Source organism: Equus asinus, chromosome 20, assembly GCF_041296235.1.
Source record: "Equus asinus isolate D_3611 breed Donkey chromosome 20, EquAss-T2T_v2, whole genome shotgun sequence".
Taxonomy (NCBI): Eukaryota; Metazoa; Chordata; class Mammalia; order Perissodactyla; family Equidae; genus Equus; species Equus asinus.
In genome coordinates, this window is record NC_091809.1 from 50,666,923 (window position 1) to 50,687,830 (window position 20,908).

The following is a 20,908-nucleotide window of genomic DNA, read 5'->3' on the forward strand; positions in this document are numbered from 1 at the left end:
AAGAAGGACCTGGCCACCCACTTCTGAAAAAACTGGCTATGAAAACCCTATGAATAGCAGCAGAGCATCATCTGATACAGTGATAGAAGGTGAGAGGACGGTGCAAAGAGACTGGGCAGGGCTCTGCTCTGCTGTCCACAGGGTCCTAGGAGTCGGAATGGACTCAAGGGCACTAACGACAAGTGGGGTAACCAAAGTTATCCAGCTACACATGAGGCGGAGGGAGAGGACTTTCGACACTTTGTAGGACACACACTATCAAATAAAATCAGAACACGCCAGTGAGTTCACATGAAATGTTATTTCCTTTAATAATGCAAAGGTGTAAACTTCATAAAGGCCTCGCTGATTATCTACACAACAATGTTAGCATTCTTATTAGTAGAAAAACGTGATCCAAACCTGCCATATAAATATTCCAAAATGAGCAGAGAAACCCTGTGGCGCGTGGAGCCTGGGCAGCGCGGATACAGAGCACAGGGGCAGCTGAGCTGGGTGGCGAGCGCTCACTCCTGCAGGGGTCTCTAAAGGCCACTCTCAGGGATTCCTGGAGCGTTGGGGGCTGCAGCCATCACTGAGAAGTCAGTGTCCAGTGGGAGAGGGTGTGCCCCAGTGCTGTCTCCTGAAGGGATCCCATTACAAACCATGGGCCCGCTGTCTGAACAGGCCCCCTGCAATGAGCCCTAAGTTGCTTCAGCTGAGGTCTGCTTGGCCCCAGGGACAGGGTCATGTCAAACCTCCCCATACTTTGGGCCAGATCTCCAAAGACTTCCTTCAGAAACACTGACACTGTCCCTCACCTATGGGTAAGACTGGGACCAGGGTAGGGCAGACCTCTTTGATGGGCCCTCCTGGGGGAACATATGACTTCTGCCCAAGATGATATAAAGAGCATGCCGGGAGCCAGGAGGACAGGGACGGGTCACCTGCGTGAGGACCGATCTCTAACTCTCTTGGCCTCCCTCCAGCTCTCACTAATTGACCTGGGACTCTTACACCATGTGCCTCTCCTCATCGCTCTTGTGCCTGAGAACCAAGGCTGCTTCTGCTGCCCTGATGAGGACGGAGGTCAGGGAGCCAGGAGGCGAGGTTTAGGAGCCAGGAGGCGAGGTTTGCAGCGGGGCTGGAGGCAGATGGGGCTGGGACGAGAGGCACCACCCCACCTGAGCTGTTGGGCCGCTTGCGGCCTCCAGGGTCTGCACTTGAGCCTCTAACTGTGAGTGCTGGGGATGTGGGCCTATACTAACCCACACAGGCAGCCCTGCCCCACAGACCATGGGATCCTCTGGATTCCCAAAGGGAAAGGCTAGTCTTTGAACATTAAAAAATAACAGCAGAACTGAAAAATGAAGAAACTGAAAAGAACAAAAATCAAACTTCCGTGAAGATGCTCAGAGATGAGATATGTAGAATGATATGTGACTACAATGGAGGGAGGGAGTTTTTATTCAGTGGAAGGTCCGTCTGCAAGCACACACCCTGACATTACTGAGCGTGACTCCCCGACTTTCCGTGTGGGACTTTAGCAACACTTCCTCTCCTGGGCACATGGGAGGTATACCCCCCAAGAGCAGAGAGGAGTAGCTGGCTTTCGCCAGAGTTTTAAAAATGCCACTAAAGCCACTGACCAACAGGGAGGTTGGGGGCATTTGGGAAGTCTGACAGGCTGATTGAGTCTCAATTGATCGACACTCCTGGCTGGCCAGTCCGGGAGTGGCCTGTCTCCCGACATCTGCCCTGCTGAGCAGGTATGGGGAGAGTGCAGGACTCACGCCTGATTCACAGTGGATGCTTCCAAGCTGGGGGAGAGAGGCTTATATGATAACAGGGTCCATGTTGGACCACAAGCCCCGAGACGAGAGGCTCTGTGCTGATCTGCAGGCATGCAGCAGTTGTCACTCTGTCTGGGAGACACGACCTTGGAGGCTGACAGGTGTTGGGCATATTACAGGAGGGCCCTGTTCACAGAGCCAGCGTAAGGTGCCGGTTATCATATATGACCAAAGCGCCTCCCGGAACGTTTGATCAGCCCCAGAAAATACCCAACAAATCCAATTTCCTTCACTGTAGGGGCAACAGAGTGACTTAATTTGCCCATTGTGTCAGCAAAATGCTCAGGGGAATCACAGTGGTCTGGCTCCCTGACATGGGGCACTCAAATGTAAGCAACGCCAACTACTTATTGAAGGGCGGAGGAAGAGCATGGGGTTAGACTGGGCGGCACGTGGTGATTTTAACCATCTGATGCAAGCTTTAGAAGGTACTTAGAAGTCCTCTTCTGCTACATCGTTGTCAGGTAAAGACAAAAAAAATGCCACAAGTAGCAGATATGCAGAAACTTCTCCGTAAATCTAGCCTAACACATTTTTTTTACAGTGTTTAAAGAAAAGAGCTCTCAAATATTTTTGTACTGCCAAGAGAAAGGGGGCAAACTCCTTATGAAGTGGCACAAAGGTATCTGTGAATGGTAGAATGTCTGGAGGTCCAGCTTTTTCCAATTGCCAAGCCTTCCTGGTTCACATACAGTGCTCGGTGGCACGGCCGTGGCAGTCCTGACAGGTTCTTCCAAAGGGGGGCACTGATCATTCTCATAGGAGCTGAGCTGGGCTTTTAAGCAAATTTAATTTTTTTTGTGTGCTCAAGTTCCTAACAGAGCAAGAGGAGAGTCACTGCGGAGAAAAGCAATGAGACAAAGGTGTAGGACGCAGAGGAGGCTCCCAAGGTCGCTGCAGGCGCCAAGCAATGGGTCCCCAGAGAGAATGTGGTTGTTTAAAAACAAATGTGGCAGTGGGGATGTCCCAGTGACGTCCAAGGTGATATGTGTGACGACAGACACAGGAAGGGGAGGGGGAGAAGGAAAGAGAAGGTAGAGACAGAAACAGAGAAAGAAATAGATAAAAAGAAAAAAAATTAGGTCAAATATAGAAAACGCGAGAATCAAAGGTTAATTCAACTTAGTAAATTAAACTGACAAAGGTTAGAGAAGAGTTCAGTGCGGGCTTATTGCCATCAGGCCAGTTCCGAAGCTCAGCAAGGCCAGAAGCAGCACAGCAGGGTGAATTGGGGGGTTAGGGGTGAGCGAGCAGATGAAATTAAAGTGAGAGAACAGAAGCCTCCACAGTGGAATACAAGACTTTGATTAGGAGAGTGTTACTTTGGACTAAGGTGAGGCCTCGTAGATAGAGTCCATGAGTCTACCCATAGCCTTCTGGTCTCTAGAGCAGTTTACACATAGTGGTAGAGATTCATTTGATCCCTGCACTATGTGTAGCAAACGGGGCAGGGATGGGGACTGCCCTCTTAGCGCTAAGTCAGACTCCTCTTCCTATTGCACATCCACATCCCCATCCACAGTGCTCTTAAAGAGAATCTACTTCTGCGCCCCTCACCTTCTACCACCCCACTGACCACAGAATTCCACCAGGAACGTACATCTTGTAATTCAGATGTTTTATTCTTGGGTTCCAATACAATGGCCAGGAAATCCAACCAAGCACAGAGCCACCATATTCTAAGACCTGGCCAGTAGAACCCCAGAGCTCTCCTGGGCGAGATGAGCAGACCCTCCAACCTTCTCCTGGCTAACGGGGCACCTGGGAGATTAACAAGAAGAACCCTGACATCTCCAGCGGGTACGACTCTGGAGGACAAGGTCTTCCCAGAATTTGTGTATCTGATACACAGTGCCCCCAACTTCTCCCATCCCAGAAGCTGATGCTGCTGGCAGTACCCAGCATGCGAACGCGGCATGTCCAAGCCACCTGTCTATGGAGTCTTACTCCAGGAAACACATGCCATCAGGAATCTGTCTCATTGCAAAGAGATTACTCAAGCTTCTCACTTTCCCACCTCCTAAGAGTCCCACAAAGGCTGGCAGATCTGGACACTCACACCAGACTGTTGATTTCAAGGAAAAACTGACCAAAGAATGCAGAGAAAGAAGGGGCAGAGGATAGACAGGGCCACTGCTATTTGGAGATTCAATCAAGCAGTAATGAGAACATTTCTTGCAGCCACACCCAGGTGCCTTGCCTTCATCACTGACCATTTGACCAGTGTCTGCGGAGACATGCCCATCCCTGCACGAGCTAAGGGGCTCCCTGACGATGCAGAGGGGAGGACCAATCGACGCTTCTGATCACTGGCTTCAAACCCAACTGCCAACTCCCTGGAGGCCCCCACATGTCTCTCAGACACACATTCATGCACGACCAACCATCGGGAACCACACACTGTCTCATATTTTTGCTTGACTAACCCACATTCACACTAACCCACTTTCACAGCCCTGTGTTGCAGGCAGTCCTTGTCCTTTCTGGCCTCTCTCCCGCGGGGAGGAGCAATTGTGACAACTGAGCTGAGAACCAGGGCAAGCACTACAGCCGGGACAGGGATGTCGGGGGCCAGACCAAGGCTACCAGAGATCGGACATTTCCATCCATACTCGAACACGGCAGGGAGTTTAGGCGAGCCCCTCAAACAGGCTGCAGCTAATTGTTCTATGCCCACCTCTCCTGCCCATGGTTGGCATTGGCCAGTCTGGGAAATCAGAGAGTAGGCTGAAGATCTCTTTCTGCTCTGAGGGATTTGGTCAATGAGGAGACTGGCCTTGAGCAGCAAGGTGGCTGGGGGCCAGAAAGCAGAACTCTCACTTTATTCCCACACTTGACTTGGTGCTGGATCCCGAGAGATGGGTCTGCATCTCCTAGGAGAACTGCTCCCATCATGGTCTCTAGCAGACCCGAGTGTCTTTCATGGATGGGGTTTTCCAGCATCCACTTTCGCCACTTGTTCTGTTTCAAGTGGTTCAATTTAATCTTTGTTTCAATTGAGAGGCTCTTGGCAGATAGGATTTTTAACTAACTGGGCACCATCTCTTCCTTCTCTTGGGGGGCCCCACAGAGAAGAGATTTGGACCATGGCTGTGCAGGTAAGCAAGCATCAGATAGAAAGCGCTTAAAAACATTTATGTGGTCCTTGTATGAAATGGTAGACGGCAGATAAGGTCTCAAAAAGGATCCTTACTCAACCAGCTTCCAAGGCTTTGCTGGAGCTGGGGCTTTTCCCATCTGACAGTCCCATGGACTGGCTTAGCATCAGTCCTTCAAGGCCAAATGACACAGGACCTTCTCCCCAGGATGCTTGGCCAAGCCTTCCTGGGGGTCCAGTACATCTCAACCTACTGCACAAATAGGTACAAAGCAAAACTAAGCTTTGCATGGGCAACCAATCATGAGGATGGCTGTAAGCAAGCAAGTTGTCAGGGGTTGTTCAGGCACATTAGGAGGTGCAGCACTGTGCATTAATTCAAAGCGGGAAACTCACAGAAAGCAGAGGCGCTCATACCTGGGATGGCCGTGGGCTGGGCCGAGGTCCTGAACACAAAATGAGCCGCCTTGGACTTTCCCTGTTGGTTCTCAGCCACCACGTAGACCTCATACTCAGCATTCCAGTCCAGGGACTTGAGCATGACGTGGTCACTGCCAGATGGAAGCCTGATCTCTGGTTTCCACTCGGAGGACGGCTTCTGGGAGAAATCGGCAAGAAGGACATGAGACACCAGGAAACTTTAGATGAAAATGCTGCTAAGACAAGCTAACAGTAAGAACTTAAGGGAGTCAATAACTACTGGTGCAAAAGAATAAAACTAAAAACCAATGACGGGACATGGTCTTATTCTTTGCCAGCCTGAAAAACCCTAAGGACTACGCAGGTCAGGAGATCAACCTTGCATGTTTGCAGAGAGAAATGGCGGCAGATGCCAGTGTGGCATGGGGTCAACCCTTCAATGTCCTGTCCTATCATCTTGAGGACATGCAGGGACTCAAGTGCCAACCTGCGTCCCCCAAGCTACACTCTGGAATGCCAGGCAAATAACATAAGGACGCCCTGGAAGAGTAATAAAACAGCAATGTTTCTTGTCCTACTTCAGAGTGGTGCTCACACTCAGGGGTGTGACTCACCTCTCTGCCACAGGGACACTGCATGGATTCCACTTTTATGAAAAATAAAAACTAGCATTTATTGAGCACTGATGAGGCACTGGACTAAAGGCTTTCCACATTTTCTCACTGTATCCCTACAATAAGCCTACGAGTGGTGTTGTCAGGCCCTTACTAAACCTGATGATGGGGAAGACAGAGAGGGCAGGTGACTTTCTAAAGTCACACGGGGAGTCGAGGTGGGAGCCAAGTGCATCTGGGCCCTGAGCTGTGATCTTTCTTATTCATAGCAGGGAACTCAGCAAACATCTGTTGAACTGAACTGGATTTTTCTATTGCATGCAGTGTAACCTGGTTTCTACGACTGGGGCTGGTGGCATCTCGGGTGTAAATTCTGCTGTCAGGTCCAATGTTGGATGCTCAGAATGCCCACAGGGAATGGTACACTCCCCTTGGCAGAGCTCCACCCCGTGCCTAATTCAGGCATGAAGCCGGACTTACAGGTGCCCCCTTTTGCTCATTGAATGTTCTTTCCAGTTACATCCTACACATTTGCCAATGAGTTTGCTCTGGGTGGAATTTTCAATGTTAGGTGACCACTTCCCTAACTCAACAGTTGCGGAAGGAGGTTTGAAGACTTCCTGAGAAATCTTCAGATAGTTTCATAATTGCACAGCCCATCTCTTCACAATCTTTGGTCTTCTCACAAGCCATATGAGAGGTGTATGCTGGGCACACAAGAAGGCTTGACAAATCTTTACTGGATGATGGGCTGCTGCTCTGAAGAGCAGAACATGCTGACAATGTCACCCGGATGGTGGCTAGCCCATGGTGAGGCTGGAGGAAGAGTTCTATTACTATAAAGCCAGCCACCTTCTTATGCAAAATTATTTACTCCAGCCAAAGACATGCCTTTAGGAATGTGACAGCGCTCACGTCATGGCCGTGATTATTGTGGAGAAATGCTAGAAGGGGAAAGTCAGTTTCCTCAGAGTCTAACCAGGAAGCCAGGACATGCTATAAGTTAGCCTGCCTATGTCACCATGTGGCCCTGTTTTAATTTAAAACTACAAAATTCAGCTCTCTTTTCCCTTCTTTCTCTGAAAGGCTTCTTTCCTTGGCAAACATCATTACAAAAGAGACAACCAGAATATAAAGCAACTATTTAATAAAACTAACATTAGGTTATGTAACACATTAATAATATATAGTAATAATATCTACAGAACATTCAGTTTTTGAAGTGGAAGAGACAGAACAGTTAAGGCTGTTGAAATCTAACACATCTCAGCGTCTTGTGACAGCTGTCTTTTTATTTTTTTTCCTTCTTCTTCTCCCCAAAGCCCCCTGGTACATAGTTGTATATTCTAGTTGTGAGTGCCTCTGGTTGTGCTATGTGGGATGCTGCCTCAGCATGGCCTGATGAGCGGTGCCATGTCTGCACTGGGGATCTGAACCAGTGAAACCCTGGGCCGCTGAAGTGGAGCACATGAACTTAACCACTTGGCCACAGGGCCGGCCCAGACAGTTGTTTTTTTAATGCAGACCTGCCTGGCATAGGAAAACTTCTGGAAAACTGACATCTGAGGTGGCCTCGCACAGGAGGGATTTCCAGCCCTAGCTGGCTTCTCAGCAGAATTATTATAATTACCATGGATATAGGTTTCCAAGTGTCAGGAACATTTCAAGTTATTTGCATATATTATGACTAATCTTTACAATCATTTGACAAGCTATTTTACAGACGGAGAACGGAGGTCTTAGAAGTTTGGTCAACCTATTCAGGTCCCATGCTGGTAAGTGGTAAAGGTGGAATTTGATCCCACGTCTGTCTGGGCCACATCAGCGTATCAACGGCCAGAGGCATCCCTCTCTGCATGCCACCCACTTCCAGTGGGCTATGCGGGCCACCTGCCCAGCCCTTGCATCTTCCTCCTCTCACACAGCGATGCCTCTGGGCTGGCCCTTAGAGAAGTCAACTGAGGTTCTTCCTCCATAGCAGGCTCATGTCTGGCCTCACAATTAAGTAGGAAAGGCCAGAGTGGAATGACACACCTGCTGAGCAGCGTGCCCCGTAGGACTCTGCTGTATGGAATCTCCTTAAGCCTAACCAGGTAAGGGCTCACCTAGCACTTTGATGGTGGCTGATCAAAAGGGAGAGAGGGAGGAAGTCAGCTTCCTGGAGAAAGCCTATCTTGGGGGCTACTGGAAGAAAGAAAACTGCTCTCCGGTTCACTATTTTCTACTGATAAGAAACCCTAGCAAGAGGCTATTCCCAGTGCTCAGACACTGCCTCTAAATCTCTCAGCAATTGATAGTGCTTGGCAATGGCCAAGTGTCATTCTAAAACCAAAAAAGGAGAGAGTGATTCTCAATTTGGGGGGTTGGGAATGAAAGGTGGAATGACAGAAATCTTAGATGGGTGGTGAGCAAACCAGGAAGAAAAGGCATAGGGCCAAATTCATTGTTGCAGGGTTAGAACAGCTCAGGAGGGGTGAAGAGCAGGTGAGGGAACTGGCATGCTTCTGGCATGCTTTAGGATCTTAGAGCAGCTTGGGGCAGGGGCTGAGAGCCCAGTGTCTTCAGTCAGACAGACCCGGATTCAAACTCTGCTCCCCCAGCTATGTGAGGTCAGGCAGTTATTGGCTGCGTAAACTCAAGGTACTTCCTCTGTAAAGTGGGGATACTCCTAAGACCAACTTCATAGGGTTCTTGTGGGGAAAAATGCATGTGATCACAATGCCTGGCCCGTAAAACCCACTTTATCAAAGATAGTCATTATTAGATATCAGTGCATTATTTGCAAAAAGTACCGGGTAATGGCAAAATAACTTTGTAGAAATGTTCAAGAAGCAGAAAAATCAAGCATGGTTTGAGTCTGTCACCACCATGATCATTTTAGAGGTTTTAAAATGGTCCCAAGGTGGACATGGCCTGACAGCTGCCTTGGGATTTAAAACCCTGACCAGGGCCCATGAGCCACCTGCAAGGCACAAGGCGACTGTCTTGCTCCTGCCCAGCCTGGGCTTTGCCTGTTGTTGCCCCATCAAGGTGGGTGCGAGGGTTGCAGGGCATGGGGCGAGGACTGGGGGAGGACGCCACTCACCGCTCGGTACTTGACCAGATAGTGTCTGATGGGGGAGCCGCCGTCGTCCTGCTTGATCAGGTTCACCTTAATTGAGTTTCCGTCCTCTCCCATCTGCCCTTCGAGCTTAGGTGCGCTGGGTTCCCCTGAAACAGCCAGTTAATTCACATGACATTTTCAGCCACAGAACGAAAATCCAATCCGTCAGAATGGGATGTAGTGATGGGGTGGGGCTGGACCCTTTTCTGGCTTTCTCAGAAATTCAAATGGTTAAAAAGCAATAAATATACAACTACAAATTCCAGTAGGATGCCTCAGACTTGGCCCAAACAGAGAGACCCTTTCTGGAATGTTCTGGGCAACACTCTCCCTGTGAGCACAGTCCTTTTACTATTTTAGAAATAGGCTTTTTTCTGTCTCTCGCTGGTGCTTGCATTTCCTTTTAGCTGCTCTTACAACTGCAGATTTAACTTTTATGAACATGATATATCTTGAGGAATAGCCTGCAATATGGGAAAATGTAAGTGTTTAAGGAGAAAACTTACACCCATAAAATAATTTTTCAAAGCGGCTGAGTTTCTTCCCTGGATATATGATTTATACCGAGGGTCCGGGGGCTGATGCCTAACGGAGGGCGGACGGATGATGCTGCATTCTTGTGACCAGTTTTTCGTGAGTTAAATTTTATTACTTAGATTCACTAAAAAAAATAACAAGTTTCCAGTGACTAAATAAAGCCCCATTTGCCATAGGCAAGTGTCCTGCAAGTATCCTGCATTGACGGCTCCACTGCCTGAGTGATAACCCTGGGCACCTTGTCTGATAGTAGCAATCGTGACAGTCTTTTTCTTTGTGAGAAGAGAAGGGAAAAAAAATGTCTTTAGTATTTCTTAATGGAAAAAACGTTGATGTTTCTTTTTATTTGCTGTACGTGCCCAGCTTGGAGCACGGTGGATCCAAGGTCAGAAAGGAAAGCGAGCGTGTGTTTGACAAACTGTGAGGCTGGGATGGTTCTTCGGTGAGCAAGGTACTGATTGACTTTAGGAGAAACTATTTCATGAGCACATGCCGAAAGCCATGAGGTGGGATAAAAGCTATGATCTGATATAAAAAGTTAAAATGAAAATTTAAAACTCTTGGGAATCTGGCACTTCCTGTGAGGAACTGTCTCTGGATCTATTTCATGACCGCAGACAGAAAATTCAGAGAGCCTATGCAACAGTTACCTTCTGGGTGGTTAGTCTTGGCTTGTTCTCTAAAAGACAGAATCACGGACTTGTGACAGAAGAACCAGGAAAGGTGGTCACTAGGTTTTGGACCTTATCACCGGAGGTGTACCTCCGGCCATTTATGAGAAGGCTGCTGGCAAAGCCAGTCCGGCCTGCCCTCCTCATTCAGCTACTTTGGGAACCTAACAACGGCCCGAGGGTCTGGCTTCTCCCTTCGAGACAAGGAAGAACCAGAGAAAGAAAGCTAATGGAGGGTCCTGCTCCTCAGCCTGGGCCGGCAGCGGCACACCACCGGGGAGCTCGTCAGAAACACACGCTCTTGTAACAAGATCCCAAGGTGATCCGTGTGCACATTTAGGTTTGAGAAGTAGCGGTAATGGGGACACACAAACGCTGCAACAGGGAGGATGCGTAATCTTAACGTCTGAGGGACACAGTATTTAGGACAAGTTGTGCTTGTGATTTGTTTTCTTCAATCAGTAATTAAGGAAAAAGAAAAACCAGAATAAGACGATAAATGGGCTTCCGGCAAAAACTTGTCCTGTTTTTACACCACTCTCTAGCTACTGGCCCCAACTATTTAGTGGAAAATATTTAGAAATTTGGTTTAGATAATGTCAAGGCATGCACGTTTTTTTGAGTTCTTTTGGACTGTTCTAGGTCTTAGACAATAATTCCATTATGTCTTATATCGTTATAAATATCAAGCGCTAAAAAGGAAGTGCACGTGGAGCGTATTATAGAGTAGGGCGGTTTGTGTAGATTCACCATGCTGAACAGATGGAAGGAGGAGTGCAGAAGGACTTTACAAATGCTGGTCCCTGACTGAATTAGGGTGACCAACTCATGCTGCTTAGACGGGGACTTCCCAGGTGTTAGCACTGCAAGTCCTACACTGGACAGTTAGTCCCAGGCAAAACGAGATGGTGGATGACTCTAGACTCAACGGAGGTGGATTTTAATCATTATAACTTTCTGTATTTAGAATTGCAACACTGACTCTGTGATGGACGGTCTATTTGCCTTAAGAAGGAGGGAAGGAGTTGGCGTCAGTGGCCCTCCCAACACACCCACCAGGCAAGGACCCAGTCCTTCCCCCAAGGCTTCTTTGGAAGGGAAATAGAGATGAATCCACTGCGGCTGCTCTGGCTACACCTTCCTTATTACTTCCTCTCAGATGTGAGCAGCGTGGGTTTCCAAGGCTGAATCGGTGCTGCAAAACATGGAATTCTGCTTTGGGAAGTATCTATTTAGAGGAGGTGCTCTCTCTCATGTTTGTGAAGATCCCTTTAAAACTGAGCACTAAGGATGCTGCAGGAGAGCCCAGAGTGTCTGTTGCCTTGGACAGGTCACTGCCTCAGTCTCCACATTTGCAAAATACGGGCACTGGACCATGGGGTGCTCTCTACAGCTCCTTCTCACTCTGCCATCACTAAGACACAGTGACAGTCACTGCGCTAGGATGGACCATCAAGCTCACCCTGGCTATTTTCATGACACTGTAAAAAGACAGAACACAAAATATAGGATGTCCAGACAATTTTAGGGAGATGGAGCCCAAGATCAACAATTCCATATCTCTAAGGCACAGAGTTGTCAATTTTTGTTTTTTTTTCACAATTTTTAAAAAGTTATCTCAAAACTTTTTTTGAGAAAAGTCTCATCTTTGAAATCTCTTCAAAGACATAAGAACAAAAATCTCTCCAGGGAGTCCCTGCAGAAACCAACAGCCCTGATGAGGGCACGCTCCTGTCTTTGCATATGTTTCAGAAAAAATATAATTGGAATCACAGAGAAACCACTAAAAACTGTACTATTGTTAGCACATAGTTCTAACATTTACCAAAGTTTGAACACTATAATTGCTATCATTTTATCTACTTGATGATCATGTTACTCTGATAGGTGTGTATTATTTTCTTACAGAATTCAGAGCATTTTATGTCATATAATATTCAGGTGTACCTTTTTGAGTGCTTTAAATATGATTTATTCAACAAATGTATATTGAGTACCTACTAGATACCAGGTAATCGATTAGGTATTGGAGTTTCAAAGGTGAATAAGGCATGGTTTTGTTTGCCAAATGAAAACAGTTATGATCAATTCTTTTAAAAAAATGGTGGGGTCCTCGTACAGAAACACAACCCTTCCTATGACAGTATAACCTACGACAGTATTTGTAAAGAAAGATCATATTCAACTAACATCATAAGGATTCTGATCAACTTTGTGGCTATGGAACTGACTGTAAGTACACAGAGAAGTAGAAGGTGCAATATTTGTTTAATCAATTGTGTGATTCATCCTCAAATGTTTACTGTCGGCCAACTGTTTTAAAGACTAGAAATGGGGTTAAAGAAACTATTTCTTAAGCTCTCTGCAAAAAGAAGGCTCCAGCCACGCCTGACGAGGGAGGGGCTGACACCAAAGAAATGGGGCCTTGGCATTCCAGGGGCTCACTGCTTTGCTGAGCACATTAGGAAGGAAATGATTCAGAGGGTCCCAATGTGCACTCCGCTCTGAGATGGCTGCTCTGATTGAAATCATTACGGGTAATTTTCACAAAACCAATATTGTAATTATTGGTAAATGTTGGTTTGTGATTCAGCAGCAATCGGCAGTTGCTCCAGGAAAACCCCTGGGGTTAATTATACCCTCTGAGTTTAGCTTCAGCTATGAAGTCAAATTTCGCCCCCAAAATATTTGACGTAAAGACCAAAACAGTACTCTAAAAAATAAACCTTCCCAGTAACAACTATGAAATATTAGGCAGTTCTGCTATTTTTCTAGAAGAATGTAAATCACGGATGCAAGGAAAAAGAATGTACCATAGAGACCACATATAGCCAGAAATATAGGCAGGCCCTATAAATTCCCCTGGGAAACCATAATTGAAATGTGTATTTCTGGCCATGCACATCGTAGGTTCTTCTTTGTAATTATTGTGCTACTGGGCCCTAACATTGAAGTCGGCATCATGTCTTTCCCCCCGTCACCCGAAACCCTGGGATCAGAAAACTACTGCTGGATATCTGAATTTCACAACAAAAGTTAAAGCAAGCCCAGGGTGTTGGGACAACAATTGTGAATTTTAGAAGGAAAACAATATTCTACATCTCACTCAAAAAAGCCCAAGGACCCAGAGTCTGCATTCTGAATGATGCACTGAGGTGCCGATGGGCATCCTGAGACAGGCTTGACCTGGGTCCATCTTCATCCACTTTGCTTTCTCTCCCTTAGGGATCCACACAGAGTCTCGGGCATCTGAGTGTAAACCGATGATGGACGGAAGGCCTGCATTAGAGCCTTTTACATTTGCTGTCACATAAGATTGTCTGGCATTAAAGGTGCTGTTCATTGGTTTATCCTAATTCCTGTTCCCGTTTATTGATTATTTCTCATAAGCAATTTGAAACTTGTATATTTCTTTCTATTATTTGTTTGAAACAGTCCAAAATGTATGATTTAGCTGTTCAAATATGAAGTCTATTTGATTTTTCAAACTCAGGAACATTCAAAATTACATCAAAGGTTTGAAGTTTGACCGGTCCTTAGAGGATCAGCAAACAACTTAAGGGAATTAGGATTTAGAGTTATTAGACCACAAACTTGCCTTCCTGAGACCAAGCTCTTCGCCCTGGACGTCAAACGAACTAATGTGATTTATTCTGCATCCATTCTTGGACCCTCAAAATCTCCCTGATGCCTCCTTTGGCAACCTACATGCTATTCTGTTCTGAGATGGTTTTTGGACAGTCGCAAGAGCAGCCGACAGTGCACGGATGACAGTCAATTTGTCTTAAGCACAGCTCCCCCGCATCAGGCCTTTGGAGTAAAGTGTTCTTTTATCTCCTGAACGCTTTTCTCTTAATTGTTAAGGATTTGCTTGTGCTGGTGCCCCCTGACTCTTGGCCACCCTAGTCTCTGGCTCCAGGGAATGCTGGGGTACAGAATGAGCAGGTATGGCATGGCTTTTACAGAGAAGGATGCTCAGCTCTCTGCGGCCAAGCTCACAGAGGCATCTAGTCCAAAAATCCTCTCCAGCATCAGTTTTCTCAGGAATCATGAAGGTGACTGTGTGCGGGGGGTGGGGTGGGGAGGGCAAATGGGAGCATGGAGCACAAATTAAACAGCAACAAATGAACTCTGACAGACTGAACCACAAAAACACCAATTCCCTTCTCGTGGGTGTCATGAAAACATCAACAGATTAATTGATCAATTATCTTTGTTTCATCATCCTAAAAAGAAAATACGACCACAAAGGTATGGCTTGTGGTTATGGGGCTGATCCAGGCTGAGGAAGTTATGACAGAAATAACTGCTATCACCAACAATTAACTCAGCTCCTGCCTCCAAGGCCACAATGGGGGTTTGCGCACATCTTCAACATTATTTCATGGACGTTAGATTACTTATTAAGAAGTATGAGGCTTCTGGGAGGTTTCAGCCCTCATCCTGGTAAACCCTAGGGAAATGGGCACTTTCCAAAGCCCCTGATCCCTGCCCACAGGCTTCGGGCTGATACACACCACTGCCTCACTCTTCAGTCTTTTCAAGCTAGCTCTCTACCCTGGGAACCACCAGTGCAGGGAATCCTTAGGAATAAAGGCAATTAGAACAGAGCCCCTGGTGCAAGACTATGTCGACCTGCCAGAGACTGTGGCAATCCAGACACACAGCTGTAAAAAATAAAGGAGGGAGTGGAAGGGGTGGTTAGTGATGTTTTCAATCTAAGGAGGAAGAGTGGGTGTTAAAGAGTTTAGTTCATCAGAATCAGCATGTCCTAGCACGAGTCAGTGTCAGTAGCTAAAGAAAAAAAGATCATTATGAATGGGTGGGGAGGGAGTCATGCTCAAACATGCAACACGCTGACAGGGGGGTGCAGGGGGCTTCTCATCACACACATGCTGCTCGTGGGGAGGGGGCAGGGGAGTCCCATTTGCACAGAGTCCTCAATAGCTTTTGGAGCCAGTGGAGGAAGCAGGCCCTGCAGTTACCGGATGCCATGCTATCAGAAATAACTTTTGCAACGGGGGGCATTTTAGCTGGCCACAGCGAACCCACTCCTGCACTCCTGGGACACGTGCCTGAGCTTCCCTGTCGTGAATCCCTATATGCAGAGCTCTGTAGGCTGGGGAGCCACGTGACCCTGGGGCGTGGTGCTCAATGTCTGTCTTCGCCTCCCTTCTTCTTCTGAATCAGTACTGCTGGACTGAGCAAACGCTGTGGACGGGAACCTCAGGCGCACGGAACATCAGCATGTGTTAAGCGCACCCCGGGTAATTTTGGGGAGGAGGTGGTGGTGGACAGGGACACTGGATCTCATCAACTGTGGGTGTATGACCCACTGCCAGGAGGAAGACTCCTTGCTCACTTAAACCTTCCTCGTTTAGGCCTAACTCACCTTAAACCTTTACCAACACCCAGAGAAGGGAGGCAGGAAATAACTCTCCTTAACGAAGCTCTTATTTCTCTCCCTTGTAAATTCTATTTGTTCTGAACTCTCCATACCCTTAAATTTTATTATGAAAGGACAATTCCTGCTGCTTGCTGCTTATCTGAATAACAAGTCCTCTGCCTGTCCCTTTGCCAATGGCAGGAGAGCGTCTGTCACAGACAGGATAGCAGTTTGTTGAGGGGGTAGTCATGCTTAGGAATTCCATCGGCTCTCAGCTATTTTTTTAGTACTGGCCACATTTTTCTCTGACAGCCAAGACCACAGCTCAGGTATGCTTCCAGGGCAACTGCAGGAAGCATCTTCCAACCTTTCTTGCCTTGCTTGAAATGTCTGGGAGAGAGCTCTCCTTCGAGGTGTGAATTCGTTTCTACCTTGATAACACTGCACTTTGCTTCATTCTGACTTACAGCATTGCACAGAAATGAACAAATTTGTTTTTAAAAAAGAAACTAACGGGTTTCAACCTAACATCTGCTCATGCTTAACATTTCCAGGGGAAAGTTCAGGCCTTTGCCCAGAATATCACCCTCCCAGCAGTCACCACAAGCCTGAAAGAGCCTGGTCCCTCTTAGGGAAATAACAAAACCACAATATTTTGGGTGGGGCTTGGGGTTTAGAAAGTTTTCAGCTCCCAATATTCTCTGCCTTAAGACTCACAGATTAAGACAGTCTTTTAAGGCAGGTCAAAATTCCTAGCACTCAGATGTTCCCCTGCTTGCGGGATATTTCTACTTTATTTCATACAACGTCAATAGCAAACATCTTTTCGGAAACGAGGGCAGCTCTGATCTAAGCTTCTGTCCAGGAGTCTGGTTGTAAATGGGACTAGACTGGGGCACAGTGGCCGCACCCAGAAGTCCTGAGAAGTGACCAATGGGGAGGGTGAGCGAAAGGGAACATTCGCGAGGCTCATACACGTGGGGAGCACGAAACAAAAGGACAGACCAGGAACAAGAACATGCGAGACGAGCTGTGGATGGTTTTGTTTGCGTGGATGTCGCCCATCAGTTCTCAGAGAAGTGAGGTCAACCGGGGGAGCCCTTGCATGCACGGGCACCCAGGGCGGTTACTGGTGTTAGTTCTGCTTTCGTGATCAATGCAGCCTCTACGTGTCTCAGGGTGTAAACATTGAAGTAAACATTTTCAGTTAGAAGAGAAAGGGATGCATATGACTCCCAGGGCAGGTTCTGAAGAGGTGTTTGATTTTACTGGGGGACGCTGTGAGCAGAGGCTTCCTTTTCTCTTTATGGGAAGCGAGAAATGTTTGCACAAGGTTGTGACAGTCGCCATATTAACTAATTATTTTGTCACTGCTATGCGCTTAATTAGGCTATAATTTTATTTCCTTTGCTGCAAGGGTCAGTCATAAGCTTCTTGATTCCAGGGAGATCTCCAGTCGTGGTAATTGCCAAGTGACTTTTGCTTTGATTTTCTTTCCTCTCTGTCTGGGGGAGGGTCACTCTGGAAAAGTGACACCTCAGCAACCACAGCCAAACTGCTCTAAATCCAAAGTCTTACATGTCATTTCAGAAGGTCCTCGATTGGCATGAACCTTTTGAAGCATTCTCACTGGTTTTGAGCAAATACAACCTTCGCAATTGATACATTTCAATGTTGTAAACAGATACATTTTCACCGAAATCGACTCATTTTAGAGCAACTGTGGCTTTTAGAACTACGGGATAAAGTTAAACAACAATGCTGTAAAACTAATTTACAAAACTGCTTTCTGGGAAATAATTTTTATGAATTATCTGGTAAAAATTCAAGTTTGCAAACTGTGTTGTGGCGAAAGTGGCTTTTACTGTAGACAGCAGTTTGCGTGGCCAACTTTCTTGAAGCAGAATATTAAACCAAAGGCTTTCATGGTATCAAATTGTCATGTCAGGGCTGCAAAGAATGATGAATTCTGGTGGTGAATTGAGAGCAAGAGAAAACCTCTCAAATGGTTTCGCTTAGGCAATCTGAGACAGGAAGAAATGAGTGGGCCCTAGGTGCCAGGCTGTGGTCCCAGATTTATTGCACTAATCAGAACAAAGAGTTTTACCTTCTGTTCACCAGCGTGGACGACATCGTCAGCACCATGCAAGCCACATGACAAAGTCACATGATACGCACGCACATGATTGGTTGAAAGGAAAGTGGAGGAGGTCACATGGAAAATACAAAAAAATTAAAAACTGATGTAAACAATGGGCAGGGAGAAAAATCAACAACCAAATCACAGACTAAATAAAAGGAGAAATCAAATTAAATTAGCAGCATATATAGGAAACATTGGGAGGACAGTAAAACTGCCCGGAAATAGAAGAATAATAAATCAGAAAGAGCAACTGGTTAACAACACCAATAAGCATTAGATACGGCTGCAACACTGCACATTAATACCACAGCAAGGAGCACGTAAACTTGTTTTGAAATAGGGAGGTGTTTCTGTCAGGACCCAGATGTCCAAGTCATTCCAGGAGACTGTTGAACGAAAAGAAAAAAGCAAGTTACTATTCACAGATTCCAGAAATGTCTCGGCATCCTTGGGAAACAAGCGCGATGAAAGAGAATACCGGTCATGAAGGAAAAGTTGCAAGAGTTTTAAGGCGTAGACTCTGTGCCCTGTAAGAATAAAATATTACGTCACATCAAGAAAAGTCATTTCATGTTTCCTTTGGTGCAACGAGGAGAGGGGGCATGGGCTGCATGAGCTTGGTGGATGCGGGCCAGAGAAGGAGCCCTGGGGATCTTTCCTCGCTTCCCTATTCATCTGCCCACATTATCCTGGAGTCCCCAGTGAGATACCCTGGTGGAGATACAAACGAAGGAAGAGGCCAGTGCACAAAGGGACTAGGTTCCCTCTGGAGGTTGAGACACCGGCTCAGTCAACAATAAACAGTAGAAACTGAACCCACGGCCCAACGAGCTGAGAATCCGACATTAAACTAAGGCTTGGGCATTAGTGGATACAGCTCTCTCTTTAGATGTGTGGCTACCCCGATAAGACACGAATTTGATTTTTACGATGAAAAAAAAAACAGTTTTCTTCTTTGGATTTATCTACATTTCTTTTTGTTCCTATGCTGCAGTTACATTCCAATTTGCTGGATTGACCTTGCCTCGTTAAAAGGCATTCTGGGTCTCCAGCCTCAGCCTTCACAGGCCAAAGGAGGGAAGTTTTGGCTATTGCCAGTTGAGGCTAAGAGAGAAGAAAGGCAAAGAAGGGAGGTGGGGATACATTTCTGCCCAAAGCACACCACTGTTTAAAAACAATTCGAAAGAACCTCTTTAACCAAGTTACCTATTCCCTTGCCACTGTGAGCTGACAGAACATATGCTTTTTATTATCTGACATTACACAGGTTCTGGCACATTCCAACCAAGGGTGCCCTGCAGGGACTATATACAACTGAGCAGTTTCTCCTTTGATTTTTATTTAGGATAGCTTCATTCATTCATAATTATAAATGCATCAAAATAGACACACACAAGTGAAAAGAGGAGACATTATTTATTTTCAACCCTACTGACTGACAGAGGATCGACTTTTCATATGCTTATAGCTGCTCGGCTATTATTTCCACTGCAATTCACAGTTGCTACATTTTCCCTTGCTGTTGAGGAAAGTGCTCAGGCTAAATACAAGGGGCTGCCCAACTGTGACCGTCTTTCCTTTATCCCAGTATCCACTGAGACCTACAATTTGGGTCAGTAGTCAAGTTGTTCAAAATAAAACAGACTCAAACTTTCTTCTCTTTGGACGGCACTACTAAGCATTTTATCTGTGGGCAGAAATGTCTGATATTTAAAAATTAAACATACGTCAAGGGTGAAACACCTAATTCCTTAGGGAAAAATCTGGACCCAAGATTGTGTTTTACTTGCAGAGAAGACCAACCTACAGTGAGACACCGTAAATAGGACACGATTTGTGCAAGTGCATGATGCAGCCTTCTCCTACTATGCCTGGCACACACACTGCACCCAAGCTGGAAAGGACAGGAGCATGGCTGTTAGAAGAAGAAAGGGTGCTGTTTGTTGCATTCCTTTTCCAAATGCAAGAAAACCCAACATCCACATTAAATCCACGTGAGCACAGTTCATTGTCACCCGCTCGGCTCTGCTGACAAAATGAAACCTCAAAAGCATCAGGAATTAAAATTCATTGCAGCACACACACACACACACACACACACACACACACACACACAGAACACCAAGAAAGCAGACCCTTAGCTATGCTCTGCAGTAGAGAAAAGAACCATTTCACACAGCACGCAGAACGGGGAAAGTCTTTTCTTCTCTGTTCAATTATGTATCAGAAACCCTGGCCCTGGGAGCAGGAGCTGTACTTCGCATACCTGCTTTCTGCCTGCTCATCCTGACTACCGCTCAAAGGAACACAATTTTATTATTATTATTTCTTTTCTTGCTGAGGAAGATTGTCCCTGAGCTAACATCTGTGCCAATCTGCCTCTATTTTGTATGCGGGATGCCACCACAGCATGGCTTGATGAAGAGTACATAGGTCCCGCCTGGGATGTGAACTTGTGAACCCTGGGCCCCCAGAGCTGAGTGCACGAACTTAACCACTATGCTACTGGGCCGGCCCTGGGGATGGGTGTTATTTTTTCTGTGTACTCCAAAATGCTATAAAATCTAAAACTCCCACACAGCTGTGGACACACACTGTAAACATACACACACAGTTGGCTTGTCAGGGGATTTAAGGCCACGACACACAAGCTCACTTCATTAGAGCATTATAAAGACTAGCTTGGAATGTGTTACCCTTGTGATGAAGTGTGATGTTTCCACAGTAGAAAAGATGATACAGTCTGGCCCTGACTCTATCATCAGGAGATGAATGCCAGAACTTTCATCTGGACTCAGCAGACAAACTGGAGAGAGCCTGGTTAGGCTTTTTCCGGCCTTATTTTTCTACCCTGAGGAGGAGGCTTTTAAGGATTGGAAATACCTCTGCTTCCCACGTGTGCTCTGTCTGCGTGCCTGCTCCATGACGCGGCCAGCGAGACAAAGGAGGGCATGCTGTCAGGAAGCAGCCACTCCTTCCTACTTTGCATGACCCTCTACCTTTCCCCAAGCAGCCATTTTTTCCTATTCTTTCCCGTGTTCTCAGTCGTTCAGCTACTTCTGTATTAGCGTGCATGTGTGAGCGTGTGTGTGTGTGTGTGTGCCT

At 46.5% G+C, this 20,908-nt stretch overlaps 1 protein-coding gene across 17 annotated transcripts in view; it reads right to left on the reverse strand.

The window, feature by feature from the left end:
- The window catches only part of NCAM1 (neural cell adhesion molecule 1), a 302,385-nt gene that overhangs the window by 12,427 nt on the left and 269,050 nt on the right, over positions 1-20,908 (reverse strand). For 11 of the 17 annotated variants that reach the window (XM_014855478.3, XM_070490291.1, XM_070490290.1 and 8 more), the window contains 2 exons: positions 9,049-9,173; positions 5,347-5,527 (listed from right to left, as the gene is read on the reverse strand). In XM_014855478.3, the coding sequence (XP_014710964.1) occupies positions 5,347-5,527; positions 9,049-9,173 (306 nt within the window). Of the gene's footprint in view, positions 1-283; positions 2,727-5,346; positions 5,528-9,048; positions 9,174-20,908 lie in introns of those variants that run through there. The other 6 variants (XM_070490295.1, XM_070490292.1, XM_070490293.1 and 3 more) reach the window with 2 other exon arrangements.